General features: G+C 37.5%; 1 protein-coding gene across 2 annotated transcripts in view; it reads left to right on the top strand.

Moving 5' to 3' along the window:
• prkchb (protein kinase C, eta, b) overlaps positions 1-19835 on the top strand; it is a 53383-nt gene extending 33548 nt beyond the window's left edge. For both annotated transcript variants that reach the window (XM_056481428.1, XM_056481427.1), the window contains exons 11-14: positions 9884-10022; positions 10103-10291; positions 17067-17213; positions 18447-19835. In XM_056481428.1, the coding sequence (XP_056337403.1) occupies positions 9884-10022; positions 10103-10291; positions 17067-17213; positions 18447-18593 (622 nt within the window). In that variant the 3' untranslated portion in view covers positions 18594-19835. The remainder of the gene's footprint in view (positions 1-9883; positions 10023-10102; positions 10292-17066; positions 17214-18446) is intronic.
• The last annotated feature ends 2331 nt before the right edge of the window (positions 19836-22166 follow it).

Raw genomic sequence — 22166 nt, 5'->3', positions numbered from 1 at the left:
TTGATAAAAATACATTTTTTTTAGCTTGGAATATATATATATATATATATATATATATATATATATATATATATATATATATATATATATATATATATATATATATGTATAAAAGAAATATAAATATGGCAGGAAAGATGGCAGTGTTGTAGTGCAAGAGGACTATAGGAACTCTTTTGCACCAGAGCTGACATTACGTCACGGTTTTGCCCAGCATGCACTGCAGCTTTTTTATTACATAAGATGTTTACTCAGAAACCACGAGTGTGTAAGAAAGAGAGAGAGGCCTGTGCACCGCTCTGATTTTATCACATGACAAATACAAAGTGCATACCAACAGGGATTTGTGTATGAAATGTTACTGATTTTTCCCTCATGCTGATTTTTGCCTTTTTACCACACCTCTCTAATCTATCAGAATGGGGATTCATTGACCTCTGAGTCATGAGAGGTCTTTTCCTCTGAACTTTACCTTACTTACCCCTGGTCTTATATTAGATGCAGCAGTAATGCTGTGTAATCTGGCTCTGCTCTAATCTAATCTAATCTGTACTGAGTTCATTTAAAAACATCGGACACCGCATGATGGAAACCAGCAGTTCATTAATGACTTTAGTGTTTTGGTCGCTGTTCAGCTTGTTGTGCCCAGAGGCTTGGAGAAAATTACAATTGCTGAGTGTTTATTGACCCTTCAAACTGCTCCTAAATTACATAAGGGCATTAAACAGTAACTGACGAAGTTTTCTACTTGATTTCTAAGGCAAGACGCTGCAGGCGAAAACAATTTTTGTGTATGTGTGTGCAGGGGCGTAGCAACCGGGGGGGATGGCGGGATACGTCCCCCCCACCTTTAGAGACAGGCCATTTAGAAACAGGTGATTAAAAATGTAAACCTTTGGATTTCATACAGCTGTCCCCCCCACTTTTAAAGAGCCCATATTATACATGAAATAGGGTCATATTTAGGTTGTAAGGGTCTCCAACAACAGTCTAATATGCATGCAAGGTCCAAAAACACTTTCATGGTCTTATAATCTGCATTTATTTTTACCTAATTATCCCAGCGACTCCCATATGATTCATTCAGCGATTCATTTGTTCCCAAACATCTCCTTAGTGCGAAGCTAATCTGCGCTGATTGGACCGATGATTGGACCGATTGGTCGACGACACTGACAGGCTTCAGCGCGAGACAGAGTGAAATGGCCAGCTGCTAATCAACAATATAAAAGTAGTCACAGTGCATACACGCTTCATAGTGGATTTTGGCTGCCAGTGGGTGAATGTAAATACAGACGATGGACTAGAAAATACTGACGACTAACTATTTTATTAAGCAAAAAGTCCAAGAACTGGCGAGGAGATCTCCTAGCCCATCACAGTCTACCTGCTCTTTTTGCACGCACACACACACACACACAGGGCTGGCGTGTCCTAGAGGCGACCTAGGGCGGCATCAGCGACACCTCCCTCACCACCCGCATCCTCAGTTATATCCGCGAATACCAACCCACCCCCCCGGTCTTTAATTTCAACTGCGACACCCCCGGCGTGATTATCCTTTGCTTAGAGCGGCAGTTCAGCTTGCTCCGGTCCTGCACACACACATTACTCTCGTCGGAGGAGACACACACACACACATTACCCTCCTCAGAGACAACACGCATACACATTAACCTCCTCCCCAGAGAACACGACATACATGGCTAGAGCGCCAGTTCAGCTTGCAGGGTGCAATTTAGACACCTCACCTCGAACCTGAGCTGAACTATTTTGAAACTTGACCGTTGCATGTGTGTAGGAACAGCTGACGATGCGTAAACAAAGCTGCACGCGTCGCGTTTTCAACGTGGTTTTAGACGCGATATGAGAAAATAAAGAGTTAACCTGATACAGTACACACGGTTACAAGTAACAAAACACAACTCAATACATAATTTGCAAGCTAGAGTAAACGAGGCAATAATTTTAATCGCACGTACTTACACTTGTGGAATGGAGAAAGAAACTGATTCATGATCCACTGATACATGTTCTGACAGTCTTTACTGTAAATCAATAGTTTTAAACACTGTACACTTACAGATTTAAGCCTTAGCTGGATATTTCACTTCACTTAGAGCTGTGTTACGCACTATATGGAAGAGCATTTTCAAAAACCCATAATATGGGCTCTTTAAAATGTCCACTTACACCCCTTTGTGTGTGTGTGTGTGTGTGTGTGTGTGTGTGTGTGTGTGTGCGTGTGTGTGTGTGTGTGTGCGTGTGTGCAGATTTTTGGCTGTTCCTCATGCACTGAGATACACATCAGACTTCATAATCATTTTACTCATAACTATATTCTTACAGGATTTGTTTGTACATAAGTTATCTGATTATAAAATGTATTCTACAAATTAATATTTTTTGGCATGTCACAGGGTGGCATGGTGGCTCAGTGGTTAGCACTCACAGAAAGAAGGTTGCTGGTTCAAGTCCAGGCTAGACCAGTTGGCCTTTCTGTATGGAGTTCTCGCATGGTTTTCCTCTGGGTGCTTCGGTTTCCCCTACAGTCCAAAGACATGCGGTAGAGGAGAATTGAATCAACTAAATTGATCATAGTGTATGAGTGTATGCGAATGTGAGAGTTTATGGGTGTTTCCCATGACTGGATTGGGGCTGGAAGGGCATCCGCTGCATAAAACATATGCTGGAGTAGTTGGCGGTTCATTCCGCTGTGGCAACCCCTGATAAATAAGGGATTAAGCTGAAGGAAAATGAATGAATTACATATCACATTATTTTGTGAATCTGGAATGACGTGTCAAACAAATAAACCAGATTCTTTGTACTTTTTCTATCTTTTAAATAGCAACTATTTAATTAATTAATGCATAATAACTTGTATATTTAAACATAACATTTTAGAAAACGGGTGAAGCGGTGGCGCAGTATGTAGTGCTGTCACCTCACAGCAAGAAGGTCGCTGGTTCGAACCTTGGCTGGGTCAGTTGGCGTTTCTGTCTGGAGTTTGCATGTTCTCCCTGCGTTTACGTGGGTTTCCTCTAGGTGCTCCGGTTTCCCCCACAGTCCAAAGACATGTGGTATAGGTGAATTGGGTATGCTAAAATTGTCAGTAGTATATGAGTGTGAATGAGAGTGTATGGGTGTTTCCCAGTGATGGGTTAAAGCTGGAAGGGCATCCGCTGCGTAAAAACATATGCTGGATAAGTTGGCGGTTCATTCCGCTGTGGTGACCCCAGATTAAAAAAGGGACTAAGCCGAAAAGAAAATGAATGAATGAATGAATTTTAGAAAACTTATAACAAGCAAAATAGTTGCAGTTCTTAATGTAATCATCAATCAGCTGGGGAAGTATGTTAATACCTATTAGTTTATTTACTTTTCCCCTTTTACTTGCAGTGTTTTGCTTTCAATTAAATGCTAAACCTTATGTTTTTGTGTTTAAAAACTGTTGTTTGAAACTTTTGCAAAAGTCTTTCATTTTGAAGGCTCTGTAATGGTTTTGTTGGTTCTCCAGCTGCAGATTTGGGCCGGTTGCCCAGGTTTGGGTAGACTGGTAAGTCTGCCACGCTGTTATTTTTTGACAGTGCCAACCTTCCGACACTGCGAGCGTGAGTCTTTGCATGTGTCTGTTCGTGAAGAGCAGGAAGAGTGAAGTGCAGGATTAGATCATCCCAAAATGGGAAATTCTGTATTCATGTCATCCTAAACTCATAAGAAATGAGCTCTTCTTTGGAAAATGAGTGAAGATATTATTAATCAAAGCACTTTTTATGTTATTAGGTAACCCATTGAAAGTCTGATGTCTCAAAAACATTCATAAAGATATTTAAAATATAAATTTATTAATGCATTGAGCGGACAATTGCTTCATAAATTTACATTAATTTTTATTTTATTTTTTTTATTTTTAGTTACTCAGTTGTTCATTGTCACAGAACCAATACAGATCATTATATTTTGCTGATTTGCTGCTGACTCCAAGCTTTTGATGTGTAATTAAAAAAAAAACTTTTATTTCAGATAAATGTTTAAATCTTTAAATATTTCTAATCAACAAAAAATTCTGAAAAAAAAATATCAGTCAACTGCTAATAAATAATAATAATAAACATTTCATGAAAAGCAAATCATATATGAATGATTATGATTATGTAACTAAAAATTAGTGAAATGATGCTAAATATTCAGCATTGAAATCAAAGGAAAAATGTCATTTTAAAATGTATTAAAATAGAAAGGGCTTATTGTAACCTGTAAGACTTTTAAATTTCACTGTTTTCGCTGTACTTTGGATCAAAAAATGCAGGCTTGATTGAAAAAAATCTTACTGTTCATTAACTTTTGACTGAGCTCCTGATTTGACCTGTATGTTTAGACCTTTCTTTAATAAACTGCATATGGATCCTCTACTCCGCTGTCACATGAAAATAAAGTTTAGTGTGTAACTGCAGAAAACTTGACTAAGATATTTGATTAGTCATACCATTTTCGAATAATGCGCAAACAAATTTAACGATGAGCTTTAGAGGGCAATATTTAAGCAAATTTTCATCAGTTATAGAATTAGATCTCCTAGTCTCCACTTTGATTCTGTCATATTTAGTTGTATAGGCAGATAGAGAGAGCGTGCACAAAGTTCAATGTGTGTATGTACTGTAAATGACACTGGCATATCTAATAGCTCATAGTAACCTGTGAGATATACCACTTCGCAAATTCTTATGACCATATTTGCACATTAATCTCAATCAGCTCACTGGTGAAGCACAGGTTATAGGCTCCGGCAACTCAGTCACTGAGTTACTGTCACAATGGTTACTACTACTACAACAGTATAGCTGTTTCTCAAAATGAGTTCTTCAGCAATTTTGTGTCCCTGTGTTCTCGTGTAACGTCATCATCAACCGCCAAAGTTTAGTTCCAATACTCAAGACCGTAAAAATGGAGAACGTGTGAAAGTTCCCGGATGTGTTCTTAAAATCAAGGATACGGTGATGCAGAATTCAGCGTAAAACTTGCTCGAGAAGTCCCAGAAGTCATTGCGGCTGAATAAAGGAGGTGGGAAGAGCAGTATTTTATACCTGTTTATTATTAAAGTTCAGAGATATAACTTATTTATCTCAGGAGTTTCACTAAATGCTGAAAGTAAACATTAACATGAAAATCTCAATAAAGGCATAAACACATTAAGGGTGTTTATTTGCTGAAACTTGTATTCAAATCTGTTTCATTTGTATTGTGCAATTTGTAATTTTCCATTAAAAATGTGTGAAGGTCATGTGACCATCAAGAAGCATCTCATTTCTCACAGGACGAGTTCTGTGTTCTTGCGGTTGTTTGGGGAAAGCAGATTTCAAGAGTTCACACTTAGATATTGCTTAATATTAATAGCAGGTTTGGCACGCTGTCCTGGGAGAGAACCCTGAGCCATAGGCAGAGGGTGAACAAACTCCAGGGTAAGGCTAAGATAGAGAAGAGGTTTCAACAAAAGCACCGCCCATATCAACAAACGTCTATTATATTCAACAAATGATCTCTGGTAATATAGTAATTGATTTAACAAGTGACATTGAGTATTCAACCCTTTTGCAAAAAATAAATAAATAAATGGCAAAAATGTGTCAAGAATCCGAAATCATTCACTTTGTCACAGAGCCAATCAAAAACTAAACTTGTTATTCAGCAATAAATATATAAATATAAGCATTTTTAAACTGTGATTCGGACACTGATTTTTTTTATTGAACTAGAAACAACAAAAAGACCATGAAAATATGACAACATAATCTAGGTGTTTATTTGCATTATCACGGGCTGTGGTAAAGTTATTAGCAATTCAATTAGAGGCAACTATTGCGGAGTAAAGGTGATCCAGTAGCCAATAACTAGCATGAGTAATTGTTTGTTTCAAATAGATTTATCTTATTTCAAAAAACAAATGAAAACATAATTAAAAATCTTGACTTTGTAACATTATGCTGCATTAATCACCCCTCTAGAAAACACTTCACAAAATTAAAATGCAAAATCATTATCCGCCAGTAGCATAAAGATCAGTAATGATGACGAGTGAAGAATGTAGTTTCAAAAGTAACCAAAAGTAAGTTTCAAATGCAACCAAATAATCTATAGGCCTACATTTGATGAACTAAAGTAAAGTACAAGTATACTGAATCATGCGCATTTATGAAATATTAAGTTCATGCTTAATTAATAACCAGTGTAATAAGCCTAAAACTACTCTTAAAAAAGGCATATAAATAACACATACTTTCACATTACTTTCCTTAAAAAGTAATTAACACATTTAGCTACTTTTTATGTGACTTTAGACTGTAATGTTGGCCTATTACTTTTCCCCAACACTGCAAATAAGATCAACATATGTCCTGTTATATTTCTTTGAAATGTAATACAAGTACTCAATATGATCTCCTAAACAGGATTACTACACTAGGCTAGAATACTACGTTACAACTACCAAAATAAGGCATTTCATTTAATGCTGAAAACAAATTAAACCAGAATAATATGTTATTATACCTCTCTCGTAATACTTGTCATTTTATTACTTATGTCATTGACCAGCAAATCAGAAAAGTCTGCTGGCCAGCACTTTTGGTTTCATTTTCAGAGTTGCTGCCAACTCCAGTCAAAAACAGCGCTCATCAGTGCAAAGTGCGAAGTTGGACAGTTCCATTTTTGTGTGGAGGGGGGTTTTAAATTTGATTGACAAACTTACAAAAACTAAAGTGTTCTGTTAACCATCAACATCATATTCCGCTTTACACCTGTTACATGTTTTCAATGCAGTTTTTTTCTTTGCTGCTATCTCCGTGGTCTCTGGCCAGGGGGAAGCTAAACCTTCCTCAGACTTACACACGCCACCTATGCCCTGAGCTCAGAGATAATTGAGCCTAGGGCTCCCGGTCAATGAGCATGTAAAGGATAATTATACTTCTGCATCAAGCGCACGTGTATGCACTTCGCATAGCCCTCGCCGTGACTGTGGCCGATGCTGACATCAAAACTGACTGGAACTACCCATGATTTCACACCAGCCAATCAGAATCAAGAGTTAATAGGCCAATGAAAATGTGCATGACATAATATCAACTATAGCACTACTTTGGATTTTATTAATGCTACTAAATGTTGAACAATGATTAATAAATGCTGCACAAGATTGTACATACTTAGTTCATGTTAGTAAATACGAAATAGTAAATACTGCACCATAGTGTCTTATGAAAACCATAATGTCTTAAATCAATGCTGTGCACATGCAATAAAAGAAAGAAAAATACTACAAATATTGCACCTCTATTCTTTCCAATAGCCAATGTGATTTGCTTTTATTACTTCGACTTGTTTACTTGTGCAAAAGTACAGAAAGAATTAGGCGATTCACAGAGAAAATACTGTACACCTTTATATGAATGAGCTACAGTGCTGCTCATAAACTTATGTAATTAGACCCTGGCTGAATGAAGAAATGAGTGACGGAACGACAAGTGTGTTTAAGACACTCCACCCTTTGTTCTTTACTGGGTAATCCAGCACAGTCACGCACTTTTAACAACTAGTTATTAAGTAAAGAGGTCACCTCTCAATGTGTCCTCTGTTAATTGTGTTCTAATGAAATTTCCTGGGCCACAAGAAGCTGTTCACCCAATTTACCGTCCGTCATTCTCTTTTCCACTGGATCTTCTGATGCTCATTACTTTACACCCTTGTGTCACGTGTAAGCGTTTGCTCTACATACTCATTTTGTCATTGTGTGTTAAAGCCAGTGGAACTCGGTTAACCCTGTTTGTTTTTCAGTGTAATGTGTTTGCTCTTTTTTATTTGCATTTGTTTTGTGACATCACAGACTGCGTTTCCAGTAAATGATGACTGGAAACATGGAGTTGTAACACCTTTTATGCAAAAACTAGTGCAGAAAAAACATTTTGTAAAATAACTTGCCCATTTAAAGCATTTATTAAAGCTTTTACCAACCAATAAGTATAATTGTGATGTTTTAATCTATTTTAACAGATATCTTTTTATTTCAGTGGAATTATAATCTGTGATATCTGTAATTACTCAAAGTCTGACAAAAAAGTAATGACATTTAGCAATTAAAACTTTATTAATCTAAAAAAAGATTTCTTTCTATATACTTTATATTGAAGGTGTAAGAAAAATATGTCTGCTTGTTTACACCTTGTGCTATTTTAATATTATTGATATGCTATTATAGTTGTTATACTCTACCTGACGTCTTGTCGTCGATCCCAGTTGTAAAAGCACAAATAATAATAACTTGACTTCAAGTTGATGATTTGGGAAAGTGTCAGAAGGTAGATTTTTCTGATAAACCATCTGTTGAACTGCATCCCAGTCATCACAAATACTGCAGAGCACCTATTGGAACTCGCATGGACCCAAGATTCTCATTGAAATCAGTCAAGTTTGGTGAAGGAAAAATCATGGTTTGGGGTTACATTCAGTATGGGGGCGTGCGAGAGGTCTGCAGAGTAGATGGCAACATCAACAGCCTGAGGTATCAAGACATTTGTGCTGCCCGTTACATTACAAACCACAGGAGAGGGCAAATTCTTCAGCAGGATAGCGCTTCTCATATTTTAGCCACATTAAAGCAAAAAAGGTCAAGGTACTTCAGGATGGGCCAGCACAGTCACCAGACATTAACATTATTAAGCATGTCTGTGATGAGATAAAGGAGGAGGCATTGAAAATTAATCCAAAGAATTCTGATGAACTCTGGAAATCTTGCAAGAACGTTTTCTTTGCCATTCCAGATGACTTTATTAATAAGTTATTTGAGTCATTGCAGAGATGTATGGATGCAGTCTTACAAGCTCATGGGAGTCATACACAATATTAATTCTTTTTCCACTGCATCATGACTTCATATTCTATACTGTACATTATTTCTGTTAAGTGACAAGACTTTTGTCTAAGCAAAGTCAGGCCTTACTGTCCTAATTAAATAACTAAAAATTAAGGCATGATCATATTTTATTTTGGTAAAATAAGCGTAATATAGAGGCCTTTGCCTTTCATATTAGCCACTTCTAATGCCAAGTGATCAACGGAAAGTCAAGTTATTATTTGTTGATCCTAAAACTTGGATAGGCAACAAGACTTTTGCCAGGTAGTGTATACCTCAGGTTTAAAGCTTAAAAAAAAACAAAAAAACTATATTTTGAAGCATGTTGTTAATGGTTGCTGGTTTTCGACATGGTTTAAAATATCTCCTTTTGTGTTCAGCAGAAGAAAGAAAATCAAATGTTTATTAAAGGTTTATGACAAGTAAAATAAATAAATGAAGATGGAATTTTCATTTTGGGTGATCTATCACTTTTCATTTAAGATAAAGTGCACAACTTATTTGGCATTTAAACATTTTATTAAAATATTTTTTTTATTTAAAAATAAAATAAATATTGATGGTTGCTCGGAGGTTAGCACTGTCACCTCACAGGAAGAAGGTTTGAGTTCCGGCTGGGTCAGTTGTCATTTCTGTGTGGAGTTTGCATGTTCTCCCTGTGTTCACATGGGTTTCCTCCGGGTGCTCCGGTTTTCCCCACAGTCTAAAGACATGCGCCATAAGGGAATTCGGTAGACAAAATTGGCGGTAGTGTATGGGTGTTTCCCAGTACTGAGTTGCAGCTGGAAGGGCATCCGCTGCGTAAAACTTATGCTGGAATAGTTGGCAGTTTATTCCACTGTGACAACCCCTGACGAATGAGGAACTAACCTGAAGGAAAATGAATGAATAAATATTGATATAAAAAATATATCACATTTATAATTTAAACGCAACATGGAAATAATGGAGAAAACTGTTTTGTGTTTTCTATCAAAGAGACCTGAAACTGGACAATATTCTCCTAGACAGAGATGGCCACTGCAAACTGGCAGATTTCGGCATGTGCAAAGAGGAAATCTTCAATGGCAAACTAACAAGTACTTTTTGTGGCACTCCAGATTACATTGCACCTGAGGTGAGCATCACTAAGAGTGTATGCGTGTTTGTGTGTGTTCTGTTTGCCCGTCGATGTTTTATTCTGTGCGTCTCTTTAAGATCCTCCAAGAGGAGCTGTATGGCGTATCTGTGGACTGGTGGGCTCTTGGCGTGCTTCTTTATGAGATGCTGTCTGGTCACGCTCCATTTGAAGCAGAGACTGAAGACGAGCTGTTTGAGTGCATCCTCAAAGACGAGATCATTTATTCATCCTGGCTCAGCTATGAGGCCGAGGACATCCTTAAAGGAGTGAGTATGGATCCTTAGATAAAACATCTGCTTGCATCTGAGTGGTTAAATGTGCTTTAAAAGACAGTTGGACAAATCTGTCTTTATAAAATGTCTTGTAAACAGTAGACACCTATTAAAACTGTTCTGGTTCTTCTAATAGTATCTGGATGCAGCTTTTATGATGCAAGCTGAGATTGCATCACCCAGCGATGCAATGTCAGACACAATGCACTCAATGGAGTGAGTGATGTCACTATGATGGGTTGGGTTAGGGGTGGGGTTAGGTGAGTGCATTAAAAAGCATTGTATGCAGCTCAGATTGCACTGCACCAGGTCTGCATCCAGACCCCTCTCGGTTCTTCTTCTGCTGTGGACATCTATGGAAGCACATAGAACTGTTTGCAGGAAAATATGAAATTTGGCACACTGATAGAGGACAGGCTCTACTTTAACCGCAATAAATTTGGAGCCTCTGAGTCAAACTCTCTAGTCCCACCGTTTGTCCATAGCTGCACTCATGCTTAATCACTTTTTTAAGGCTCACGTGGAAAAAAATGTCCTCAGATTCCTTGAATCATGCCAAGTCAATTAAACACTGAAATTAAAAAAAAATTAAGGTTGTTTTTTAGCTAAGTTTAATTGTTCGTAAAACCTATTTGACTGAACTCGTTTTAGACAGATTGTCTGATTTTCGCCAGATGCTGATCAAAAACTTTACAAAGAAAGTTATTTAGTCAAGTCATTTTCAAATAACGCACAAAATATTTTGATGATGAGGTTGCGGGAGTGGACATGAAGATATATCTTCGCAATAAGATATCGACCAACCGTAGCATGTGTTATATGATAACCATGATCTGAGGTTACAGGCCCAATTTTGGCACGCTGCTCCCTAGTGGTCTGGTGATAGCAAGAACTTGCTCTTACATTCAGAACCATTTGTCTAAAAATCTCTTTACATTTGGAGGAACATGTCAAGTCAGATGATATTCAATTTTTCCAGGTCAGTCATTCTCATCGTTGGGCATTTTAAAATTTGCAAAAAGTGCTCCGTTTTACAAACACATTACATATCGTTAAGAAGCTCAGTATGTGTCTTCAGGACCATGCTTTGGAAGTGCTCAAAGTTTCTAATAACTAATACTTCACTTATGACTTTATACTAATTTTGCCTAGTGTTATGAGGCAAGTCTTGATAGATTCAACGAATCATGTCAAGTACATTGACATCAATTGTGCCTTAATTGATTAAACATCATTGAAAACCTGTTTTTCCTAACTCTTCCTAGACTTTTGGTTTTAGAGTTGGGTACTGAAACCCATAACTGTAACTATGTAACTGGTATGCACCATACCAAATCAGCATATGAAATCAGTGCCTAATTTTGGTGCCACTGATGCTGCGACAAGGACATAAGAGGCATCAAGAGGTACATCAAAGGCACACATAGGTATGTCTTTGACAGCTTGCATAATAATCTGGCACTTTTATTGAGTATGTTAAATGGACACCAATACTCTGATTTTAACATGATTAAGACAATACTCTTTAAGAGTCTACCATGTAAACAGCGATTTTTGATTGCCTTAAGGGACCACAGACACCCGCATCACAAAATGCGGAGGTTTTTTCTTTCCATTCAGTGTGTGGTATCAAATTCCATTAAAACAACACTCCTCCACCAGTCCTTACTTTATATTCTCAACCTCGGTTTGTCATGTAGCAGGAACACTATGTTGCTGAATGAAAGTGAAACTGCCGAACTGCAGTTAAAGTCAAAAAATGAAAAATTAAACACCCAAAGTTACACAAAACTCCAGAAGAAACGTGGATAGCCTGATGACGTGTGACGCGATGTTAATCAATCTATGTGCTATAACATGTAAAACGGGATCATGAAGGGAACAGTCAAAAAGCAACTCATGTAAACACCTTAATCATATGATTGTCTTAGATTAAGGCATATAATTAGATTACTGAGGTCCATGTAAATGTAGTCACAAGCCCCAACCCTAGAAAAAAGGTGTTTCCTGATATTAATGATAGCCTTTCTACAGGCTAGTAGTAAGCTAATGTAATGTTCATTGCATAATGCAAATCTTAAATTCATGCTATAAACAAATGATCGAAAGAAATATATTAATGCAATTCAATTCAAAGATATAAAATATGAATTGATGTATAGTTTAAACTTTAATTATATTGTTCAATTAAAATGATTTAAATTTTTTTGTCAAATAAAAGATGTTTCTAGAGTCATCCACCATAATTCTGTGGCTCAAAAGTATTGGTTCAGGCACCGGTACCGTTTTAAAGGTATCGCTTTAGCACCAAATTATCAAATCAACCCCAAATGATACCCAACCCTAATTGGTTTTCACCAAGTTCAACTCAGATTCTCTTCAGACCATAAGGAAGATAACTGATTCTTTCTCTGGACTTTTTTGCCTATTCTCCTCTGGACTGCTTGGCCCCTTAATTGCTGCTTGCATCTGTATTTTACAATATAATCAATTCCAGAGATTCCAGAAGGCAGCAGCTGCACTTTCAGATCATGAACATCTACAGTGACTATTGGTGTGCCCCAGGGTTCTGTTTTGGGCCCTTTTCTGTTCATTATTTGTTTTCTTTTGGTTACATTTTAAGGAGGCATGGTTATCATTCCCATTGTTATGCTGATGACACCCAAACTTTACCTGTCTGCCAAACTGGATTGTTTCCTTCACTATTTTTGTCCAGTTGTTTAGCTGAAATGAAAGCTTGACTTTCAGCTATCATCCTTAAGCTGAAAGGTAACAACACTGAGACCTTAAAGGCACTTGATCTGTTCTGTCTAAATAGAAAAACATCTAATAGCTCTCCCAGTTGGTCCAGAAATCTGCATCTTGTGTTCTTTCTAGTTCACCTTCTACTGAGCACATATCTCAGCTCTTCAGCAGGTACACTGGCTTCCAGTAAAGCATCACATTGATTTCAACATCTTGTTACTCACTTACAAGGCACTTCATAATCTTACACCTTACTACCTCAAACAGATTCTTCATGTGTACTTCATGTGCTCTCTGATGTTGACCTTTACTTTCTCTTGTGATTTGACCTACTTGCATGGGTGCCAGATGTTTTAGTTATGCTGCCTGCCACCTATGGGACTCCCTTCCCGTTGATATTCACAACAGAGATTGCCTTTTGACTTTCAGAAATTGTCTTTAGACTTGTCTTTTATTCAGGCTTTTTAATAACATATTTAAGAGCCGTTATTGCACACTTTTTGTATGTCTTGGATGTTCTAAAAGGTGCCATTAAATAAAATGCATCATCGTTATTATTAAGGAGAAAGTAATACTGGGATTTTTTTTTTCTCCACAGATAAAAAATGTGATTCATCTCCTTGTCTGTGTGAAACTATTAGATCCAAGTCTATTTTATGTAATTAACTCGGCTCCACAAAAAAAGACCCGGCAGCTTGACTATAACTTCACATGCAAACATACTCAGAGGCATCTATTGAATGAAATCCATTGTTTTGCACAAGTATGTGTGTTTGACTTTCCCTAAACTAATTTCCTTTTATGCTAAGGACACGACCCTGTGTCTCAACTTACATCTCAAGCAGCTATGTTGGGAAATCTGTGACTTTCCTGGCAGTGACGTCTCAGGATTAACCCCACTGTTTCTCCTCCTTTGTCATCATTTATTGCCAAAACATTTACATAAATACAAAGCATCAACTCTCGAGACAGAACAGGAGTTTGTGCAAAGTCTAATTTCTATTTTCTCCAGAATGACCTCAAAGCTTCATTTAGGAAATCTGAGACAGCACGTTTCTTGGCTAATGCCATCGAGAGGCAGCTCTGAGGGTCTTGGCAAGCTGTAAGCACCGGTAAACAGGAGCCTTATTTGCAGCAGAGAGCACAGCCTGTTGGCAGACCCTCCACTTCTGCTGTTTCATCCTGCTAAAGACCCAAGATCACTATCACAGACTCTCTCTGCCCTTTGTGTGTCATTACATAAGCTCTATTGTCCCCCGTGAAGGGTTAAAGAGCTGTGTCATGGTAAAGGGATTAACATCATGTGACTAAATAGAGGTCTTCGCGCATTAGTGGAGTAATGTCCCTAATATCACTGTCTCCTTTTCAAAGGCTTAGGTCTGGTTTGTGCAGCATTGTGGATGGTAAACTGTGCAGAACAGAATGACAAAGACCATTGTTGCCTGGTTAAAAGACATAGGTATATGACTTCCAGCTTATCTCGAATAAAGTGACCCCATATTATTTGCAATTAAGCCACTCTTATTTTGCTGCTTTAAAGCAGTGGTCCTCAACCACCGGGCCGTGGACCAGTCTGTGGATCAGTTGGTACCGTGCTGCACAAGAAATCATTGATTATTTTGGTTTTATTCATTATCTGAAACTGACTTTTTTTTGAAAAATCTTTTATTTTGAAATCTTTTATTTTGAAAACATATTCTCTCCGTTACATCTCAGTCACTCGAGCGATCAAATTCAACCCACAAGCAGCACATAGAGTAAGAAGCTAACGTCTTTGGAAAATTTCTTTGCTAAGGGGAAAAGACCCAGTAAAGGACCCGCGAACTGCTAAGGAATGAATCCGCAACCCATTTGTCAACAAATCAGATAAATCCACCAAGAAGATCAACTGCTGGAGATTGCAAATGACGCATATCGCGTCTTACCTAGAGTCGCACAAGTTTGTTATTTCCAATGGAGGTGTGTGGCTTGCGCGTACGCGCAGCGTGCTCGTGCCTTCCAGATGCTTACAGATGAATGAATGCCGCGAATCACTTGACAAGATCTGAACGATTAGCTTCACACTTTGTATGGAATATACACATTTTGGTAGTTGAATCATCTCAAACACACACAGAGCACCCAAACACTGCAGTGCTTTGTAATTTTAGCAACCTATGAACCACTGCCAATCTCCCTGCCCCCCGCCGGTACCCCCAGTAAAATAGTTGATCGTTGACCAGTCTGTAATGATAAAAAAGTTGGGGACCCCTGCTTTAAAGTATTCTATTTTTATTCCAGATATCTCCTATAATAGGTTGATGATTAAAAAAACATATTTAATATTCTAGCTATTTTCTCTATGTCTGAAACTATTGGTTCAAGGATCTGGTTTCTCTAAGCCCCGCCTTTTTGACAGCGTAGTCTTCTCTGATTGGACAAAAGATTAAGTGCCAGTTTCCATAACTGAATTTCAGCTCCAGAGCTTATGAAAGCACTTGAGAACACAAGTGATATGAAACCGATATAGTGAGTCTTACTATCAGTTTGAGACATTTCTTCATTCAGTAGATTGGTTTATGCTCTACAGAAAACAGTGTCTTCTCCATATGCTGAGAACATAAACTCATTTGCTTTTTACACTACATGGTATGACATGATTCAGTTCAATACGACTCCCTTTAGGGGCCCTTTCCACTACATTCCATATCTAGTACTTGGTACTTTTTTTAGTACTACCTCGGGTGAGTTTCCAAGCGAGAACCAACTGTGATGTAATACACACTGCTGATCACTGGTCAGAGACAATCATCACTTTCAGCGGCATTTGATTTGTGGCATGAGACATCAATCCTGCTATATATAAATAAAAGAACTCCATTCCATCTGTAGTATCGTTTTTGTTTATGTCACGTTTATAAAGATGTCACGGCAGTAGAGGCAGCACAACTATAGCAATAATCCCACCCACTTTATTCGACACTAAACTGCAGTGGAAATGCAATCCAACCAGAGCAAAACCAAACCAAAGTCAGCCAAATACAGTGGAAAAGCAGCTCAACTACAGTCAAGTACAATGTTTTGGGTTAAAAGTAGACACTGTTGGTGGGCAGCCAGTGAAAATCAACAGCTTGCGTAATGCAAATGTGTTACAAACCAGCCTGATCTCACAAGGAAATGCAACTATTTTACCTTTTATCAGTTTAGTGGCTAATTTGTACACTGTAAAATTAAATCGTTATTTTACGTTTTTTTACAGCAGCTGGGGAGCTGGGAAAAAAGTTAAATAACGACCATTAAATAACAGAAATTTACCTTAAAATAACAATTGCTAAATTACAGAATTAATTAAATGTCAATTTCCTGTAAATTTCTGTAATTTAGCGGCACGGTGGCACAGTAAGTAGCACTGTCACAGAAAAAAAGGTTGCTGGTTCCAGCCTCAGTTGGGAGAGTTGGTATTTCTGTGTGGAGTTTGCATGTTCTCCCCGTGTTTGCATGGGTTTCCTCCAGGTGCTCCTGTTTCCCCCACAGTTCAGAGACATGCAGTACAGGTGAATTGGGTAAGCTAAATTATCTGTAGTGCATGAGAGTGTATGGGTGTTTCCCAGTACTGGGTTGTAGCATGGCACCCTACCCCGCCCCTAAACCGAACCATCATTGGAGGCTGAACAAACCATACTAAATTGTATGAATGAGATTGTAGGAATTCATACGAATTGCCAAGAAATTGTGTTGTACAAACAAAAAATATTGAATCTTTTTAGGCAGTTTAGAATCTGTTCCTTCTTTTGGTAGACGATACTCATTTATTGTGTGTTTGATCTGTGAAACTTGATTTATTGACTTTCAGAAACAGCTACGACAATCCTTTAGTAATATTTAGTCTAATAATAATAATGTCTGTTAAAAATGTAGTCATGTTCTTTCATTAGACTACACATCAACAAACCAAACTGCATTTATTTGAAAATGCAGCACATGTGCACTTCTCCAGCACTGTGATTAAAAACTTAAAGATTTCTGTTTCCTCTCCTCCGCTCAGTTGCTCACTCGAGACCCGGCCTGTCGGTTGGGCTGCATAGACAGTGATGGAGGAGAAGAGGCCATTACTGCACACGCCTTCTTCACAGGCCTGGACTGGGAGAAGTTGTACAGACGAGAGATCACACCACCTTTCACACCTCGAATAGTAAGCATAACTATATCTAAACTATCTATCCGTCTTTTTCTTTTTTCTTTTGTCTGCCTATCTTTTTTTTCTTTTTTTTATTTTTCTGTCTGTAATTTTTCTGTTTCTTATTTATTTATTTCTCCTTTTTCTCTCTTTCTTTCTTTCTTTCTTTCTTTCTTTCTTTCTTTCTTTCTTTCTTTCTTTCTTTCTTTCTTTCTTTCTACCATTACAACCAACAACGAAGATTACACGTCATCACTTCTTTAGATGTTCTGTTTTATAACAAGGTGCCAAATACTGGTAATGCATGTGTAAAACAGATTTGTTTGGCCATTTTTGAGGATGTGTGAATGCACATTGAAACCGTTGTGGTGTAAACATGAAATCTTTTTGAAACACAAGGGGAAAAACGTTTTAGGTTTTCACTGCAAAAAATATTTTCTTACTTAAATTTTTTGTATTGTTTCTAGTCCAAATATATATGAAAAAAATCTTAAATCAAGAACCATTTTCTTGACAAGCAAAACATTGTCTTGTTTAAAAAAGTGAGTTTTTCCTTAAAACAAGCATGTCAAAAGGAACAACAAGAATTTTTTGCTTAGCCCGTTGGCAGACACAATAACAAGACACAATAGACTATCTCACACCCGGCGCAATAAGGCACAAGACGTGTTTGGTGCGATTTGTTGCTATTGTCAGACCAGCGCAACCCTAATTTTCAGATTTTGCGCCATGTTGTTTAAATAGTAAAAATACATTTGCACCACTTTGTGCACTCATGGGCGTGCTGGTATATAAAGGAGGTGTGTTGTTGACACGTTGCTATTTTGAAGAACTGAAATGGACTGTGCCATTGACCAACTGAAAGCTGGTCTAAAGTTCAGCGCAGAGCATGGGAGATGAGATGCTGATTGGTTTAAAGCACGTCATGCTCAAATCACACTCATCACTCATTAAGAGAATAAGCACAACCCTGTTAGACCATGCGCGGTGGCGCAGAGTGTATTTTTCCGTCCTTAAAATAGCAAAATCTAGCAAGCTAGCCTAGATTTTTAAAATAGAGCGCAATAAGCTTTGCTTTTCTAGAAAAGTTTTCTTGGTGTAAGACTTTTTAGATATTTGGGCTAGAAACAAGACAAAAAATCGAATATAGTGTTTACTATATTGTTGTCGTGTACCGAAATGTAGCTTTGGTTTCAGGGGCACTTTCCTGAACAAATGTGAATACAACATTTTGATTTTGTTTCGCAGAATTCCATCGAGGATGTAAACAACTTTGACCCTGACTTCACCCAAGAGGAGCCCTGTCTCACACCCATAGAGGAAAGCCTTTTCCCATTCCATCAGGAAGGTTTTCAAGACTTCAGCTACATAGCTCCCGAACTGAGGCACAACTGACATCAGCCACAGATTATTTATTTTTCCTTCATAGATTACAATACCAATGACCTCCACCAAGGGAGATTGTTGTAAGATACTGTGTTGACAGACTTGTTGCTAAGTCTTGTAAAAATATGAACATGTTCCAACCTGTTTGAGAAGACCAAATGATCGTACAGACCACAGGATGTTGGTCACAGTGACTGAAAGAATATGTTGCTTTCTAAAATCAACAAGTGCTTTTTTTCTATCTACACAGTCAAACTTGTGTATTATTTGTACTAGTATCTGTTGTTAGCATGATAATATGAAGGAAAGTGTTTCGCCATTCAGCTTTATAGTATGAAAGGAAACAAATTCACAACAAATAACACAATGGGCAGGCAAAGCTTTACATTTTGTAAAGTGATGAACTTGGAAATTTTTGGTAACTGGATATTTTGGTTTAGCTAAATGGCATGTGACAACCATATCACCTGTCCAGTTCATTGAATAATGAATCAGGCAACCTGTGGTGTAAATGAAACTTTCATGAGAAAAACAAACATATACAACATATCCTTTACACCCCGAAGGACACACAGTGCTACGGTCATGTCACATTTCTCTATGCTCGTGCAAATCTTCCATGAATAATGTATGACCCTCGATTGATTTGTTGTTCTCTCACAGTCTATTTGATGTCCTGATAAAGCAGTGTTTACCAGTGCTGCGCACTGTTAATGAGGTTACGATTCTATAATGAACATCAAATATTTAAATTTAGATCTTTTCTAAAACGCCACGTCACTTCCATTTCATTTAGTGACAATAAGTTATACAACTGAACCGAAGGCCCCGTTCTTTACATCCCTTTGTTTTTGTTTTTTCGATTGAGCTGTGTATCTGAGACTTGGCTTGAAGGGATTGTTTTCGGTTCAAGCGCTCAATTGTTTGAATTGTTTGAATACCCAATAAGGGGTTTTCATGCAGTTCACTCAAACCAGTTGTAGCTGGTAGCTCGGTGACACATTTTATTTGTTAGTTTTGACATCATGGTCTGGCAGACAATAGCAGATATAGTTAATATAGTTAATGAAGTAATGCCAACCATCTTTGCACTTACTCTGTAATTTTTTTTTGTCAAGAATTGTAATTTTCTTTTAAGTTCTATTTGCCAGAGCCCAAAGTTATGATGAGAGGTTTACATTGAAAGTGAATGGGAGGATTTAAAAGTTATGTACAGGTCGTCATTTAAAAAAATAAATGAATAAGTTCATACATTTTGCCTTTTTGTTTAATATTTGAACTTTTATTCTCCAGTCTTATGATGTATTCACTGTTTTCCTACATCCCATGATGCTTTGTGTGTATGGAAGAAACTTCCGCTAATGTGTAAGCATGTAACCAATCAATTTAAAATATTTTATACATAACATATATGTTATACACCTTACTAGTACAAGGTTGGTTGTCTTCAGAACTGCCTTAATCCTTTGTGGCATAGATTCAACAAAGTACTGGAAATTTTGCTTAGAGATTTGGTCCATATTGACATGATAGCATCACGCAGTTGCTGCAGATTCGCCAGCTGCACATCCATGATGTGAATCTCCCATCATGGGTACACTGTGGTCATAAAGAGATGGACATGGTCAGCAACAATACTCAGGCAGGCTGTGGCATTGACACGATGCACAGTTGGAAATAATGAGCCCAAAGTGTGCCAAGAAAATATCCCCCACACCATAACACCACCACCACTAGCCTAAACCAATGATACAAGGCAGGATGGATCCATGCTTTTATGTTGTTGGCGTCAAATCCTGACCCTACCATCCGAATGTCACAGCAGAAATCGAGACTCATCAGACCAGGCAATGTTTTTCCAGTCTTCTATTGTCCAATTTTGGTGAGCCTGTGTGAATTTTAGCCTCAGTTTCCTGTTTTTAGCTGACAGGAGTGGCACCCAGTGTGGTTTTCTGCTGCTGTAGCCCATCTGCCTCAAGGTTTGATGTGTTGTGCATTCAGAGATGCTCTTCCGCAAACCTCGGTTGCAACGAGTGGTTATTTGAGTTACTGTCGCCTTTCAATCAGCTTGAACCAGTCGGCCATTCACCTCTGACCTATGGCATCAACATGGCATTTGTGCCTACAGAACTGCCCCTCACTGGATATTTTCTCTTTTCGGACTATTCTCTGTAAATCCTAGAGATGGTTGTGTGTGAAAATCCCAGCAGATCAGCAGTTTCTGAAATACTTAGACCAGCCTGTCTAGCACCAACAACCATGCCACGTTCAAAGTCACTTAAATCACCTTTCTTCCCCATTCTGATGCTCGCTTTAAACTGCAGCAGATCGTCTTGACCATGTCTACATGCCTAAATGCATTGAGTTGCTGCCATGTGATTGGCTGATTAGAAATTTGCGTTAAGTAGTTGGACAGGTGTACCTAATAAAGTGACCGGTGAGTGTATAACATAATATCAAACAGTTTAAAAATGGGTTATGAGGCATTTTGCTTCCCTACTCACCGTTTAACCATTTAATATTAAAAATTAATTTTGTAAAAACATAAAATAACAAACATTAACAGAATACTTGCTATATATATCAATATAACATTGTTTTTTTTTAAATATCATATATTATGTAACATATTCTGCCTTAATGAGAAGTGTGTATTACTGTAACTGGAATACTGGGTGATTATGTGTAAAAGAAGCTTATTCAAGCGTACTTTCTGTCTACTTTTTAAGTACTTACTGAAATGTAAAAATGAGAGAAACACCATACTGGTGTGCATCTTCAGACAAAACAATATCCTTGACATATTTTAAGATATGTCACTGACTGTTATTTTAGACAACTCAAACATGCAGTCTAGAATTAAGCCTTATCCCTGAAACAACTTCAAGTTTAAAATTGCAAGGAGTGAAAGTATTCTCTATTTGTTGCGTAGTTGTTAGAAAATCAGACTTATGATCCAAAGGTTGCAGGTTTGTGTGCAAGTAGTGCACTCATTGGTTCACTTTCTGTACAAATAAACTAAAAATTGTCTTTGGTTCATATAAAACTTGTGCACTTAAAATGTACTGCTGTTATAGTACTCATAAACATGTATGCTTCTACAGTATATACTAAAAAAGTGGGCCAATTTAATCCCAATGATATTCAAATACTAGTATATTACTAGCACATACTGTAGTATATTTAGTATACATAGTATATTACTAGTACACATACTAATACATGAAGTATATTTAATATATACTTCAACATAATTTAAGTATACTTCATAAACTGAATTTAAAGTATAGTACACTTCTTTATCATGAGGGTATACAAAAGAGAAAGAGGATTTAGCCATTTTGACACCTGTTTTAGAAACATTCCAGTAAACACTGCAAGGATTGGGCGTGAAATCAGACATTTTAAAGCATTCATGTGAAAACTTCAAAAGAGATGTGTGGATTTGGAGGAAAAAAACTCAAGATTCCTAGTGCATTTCAGTGAATTATGCATGGGTTTTATCCCATGGAGAGCATACCACAAATGTTCAGTACATGTTTTCTTTTTGTGTTATTGTTATTGTGGTGGAAAACCAAAACC

Source organism: Danio aesculapii, chromosome 20 (genome assembly GCF_903798145.1).
Source record: "Danio aesculapii chromosome 20, fDanAes4.1, whole genome shotgun sequence".
NCBI classification, from domain to species: Eukaryota; Metazoa; Chordata; class Actinopteri; order Cypriniformes; family Danionidae; genus Danio; species Danio aesculapii.
This window is presented reverse-complemented; position numbering and strand designations above follow the sequence as displayed.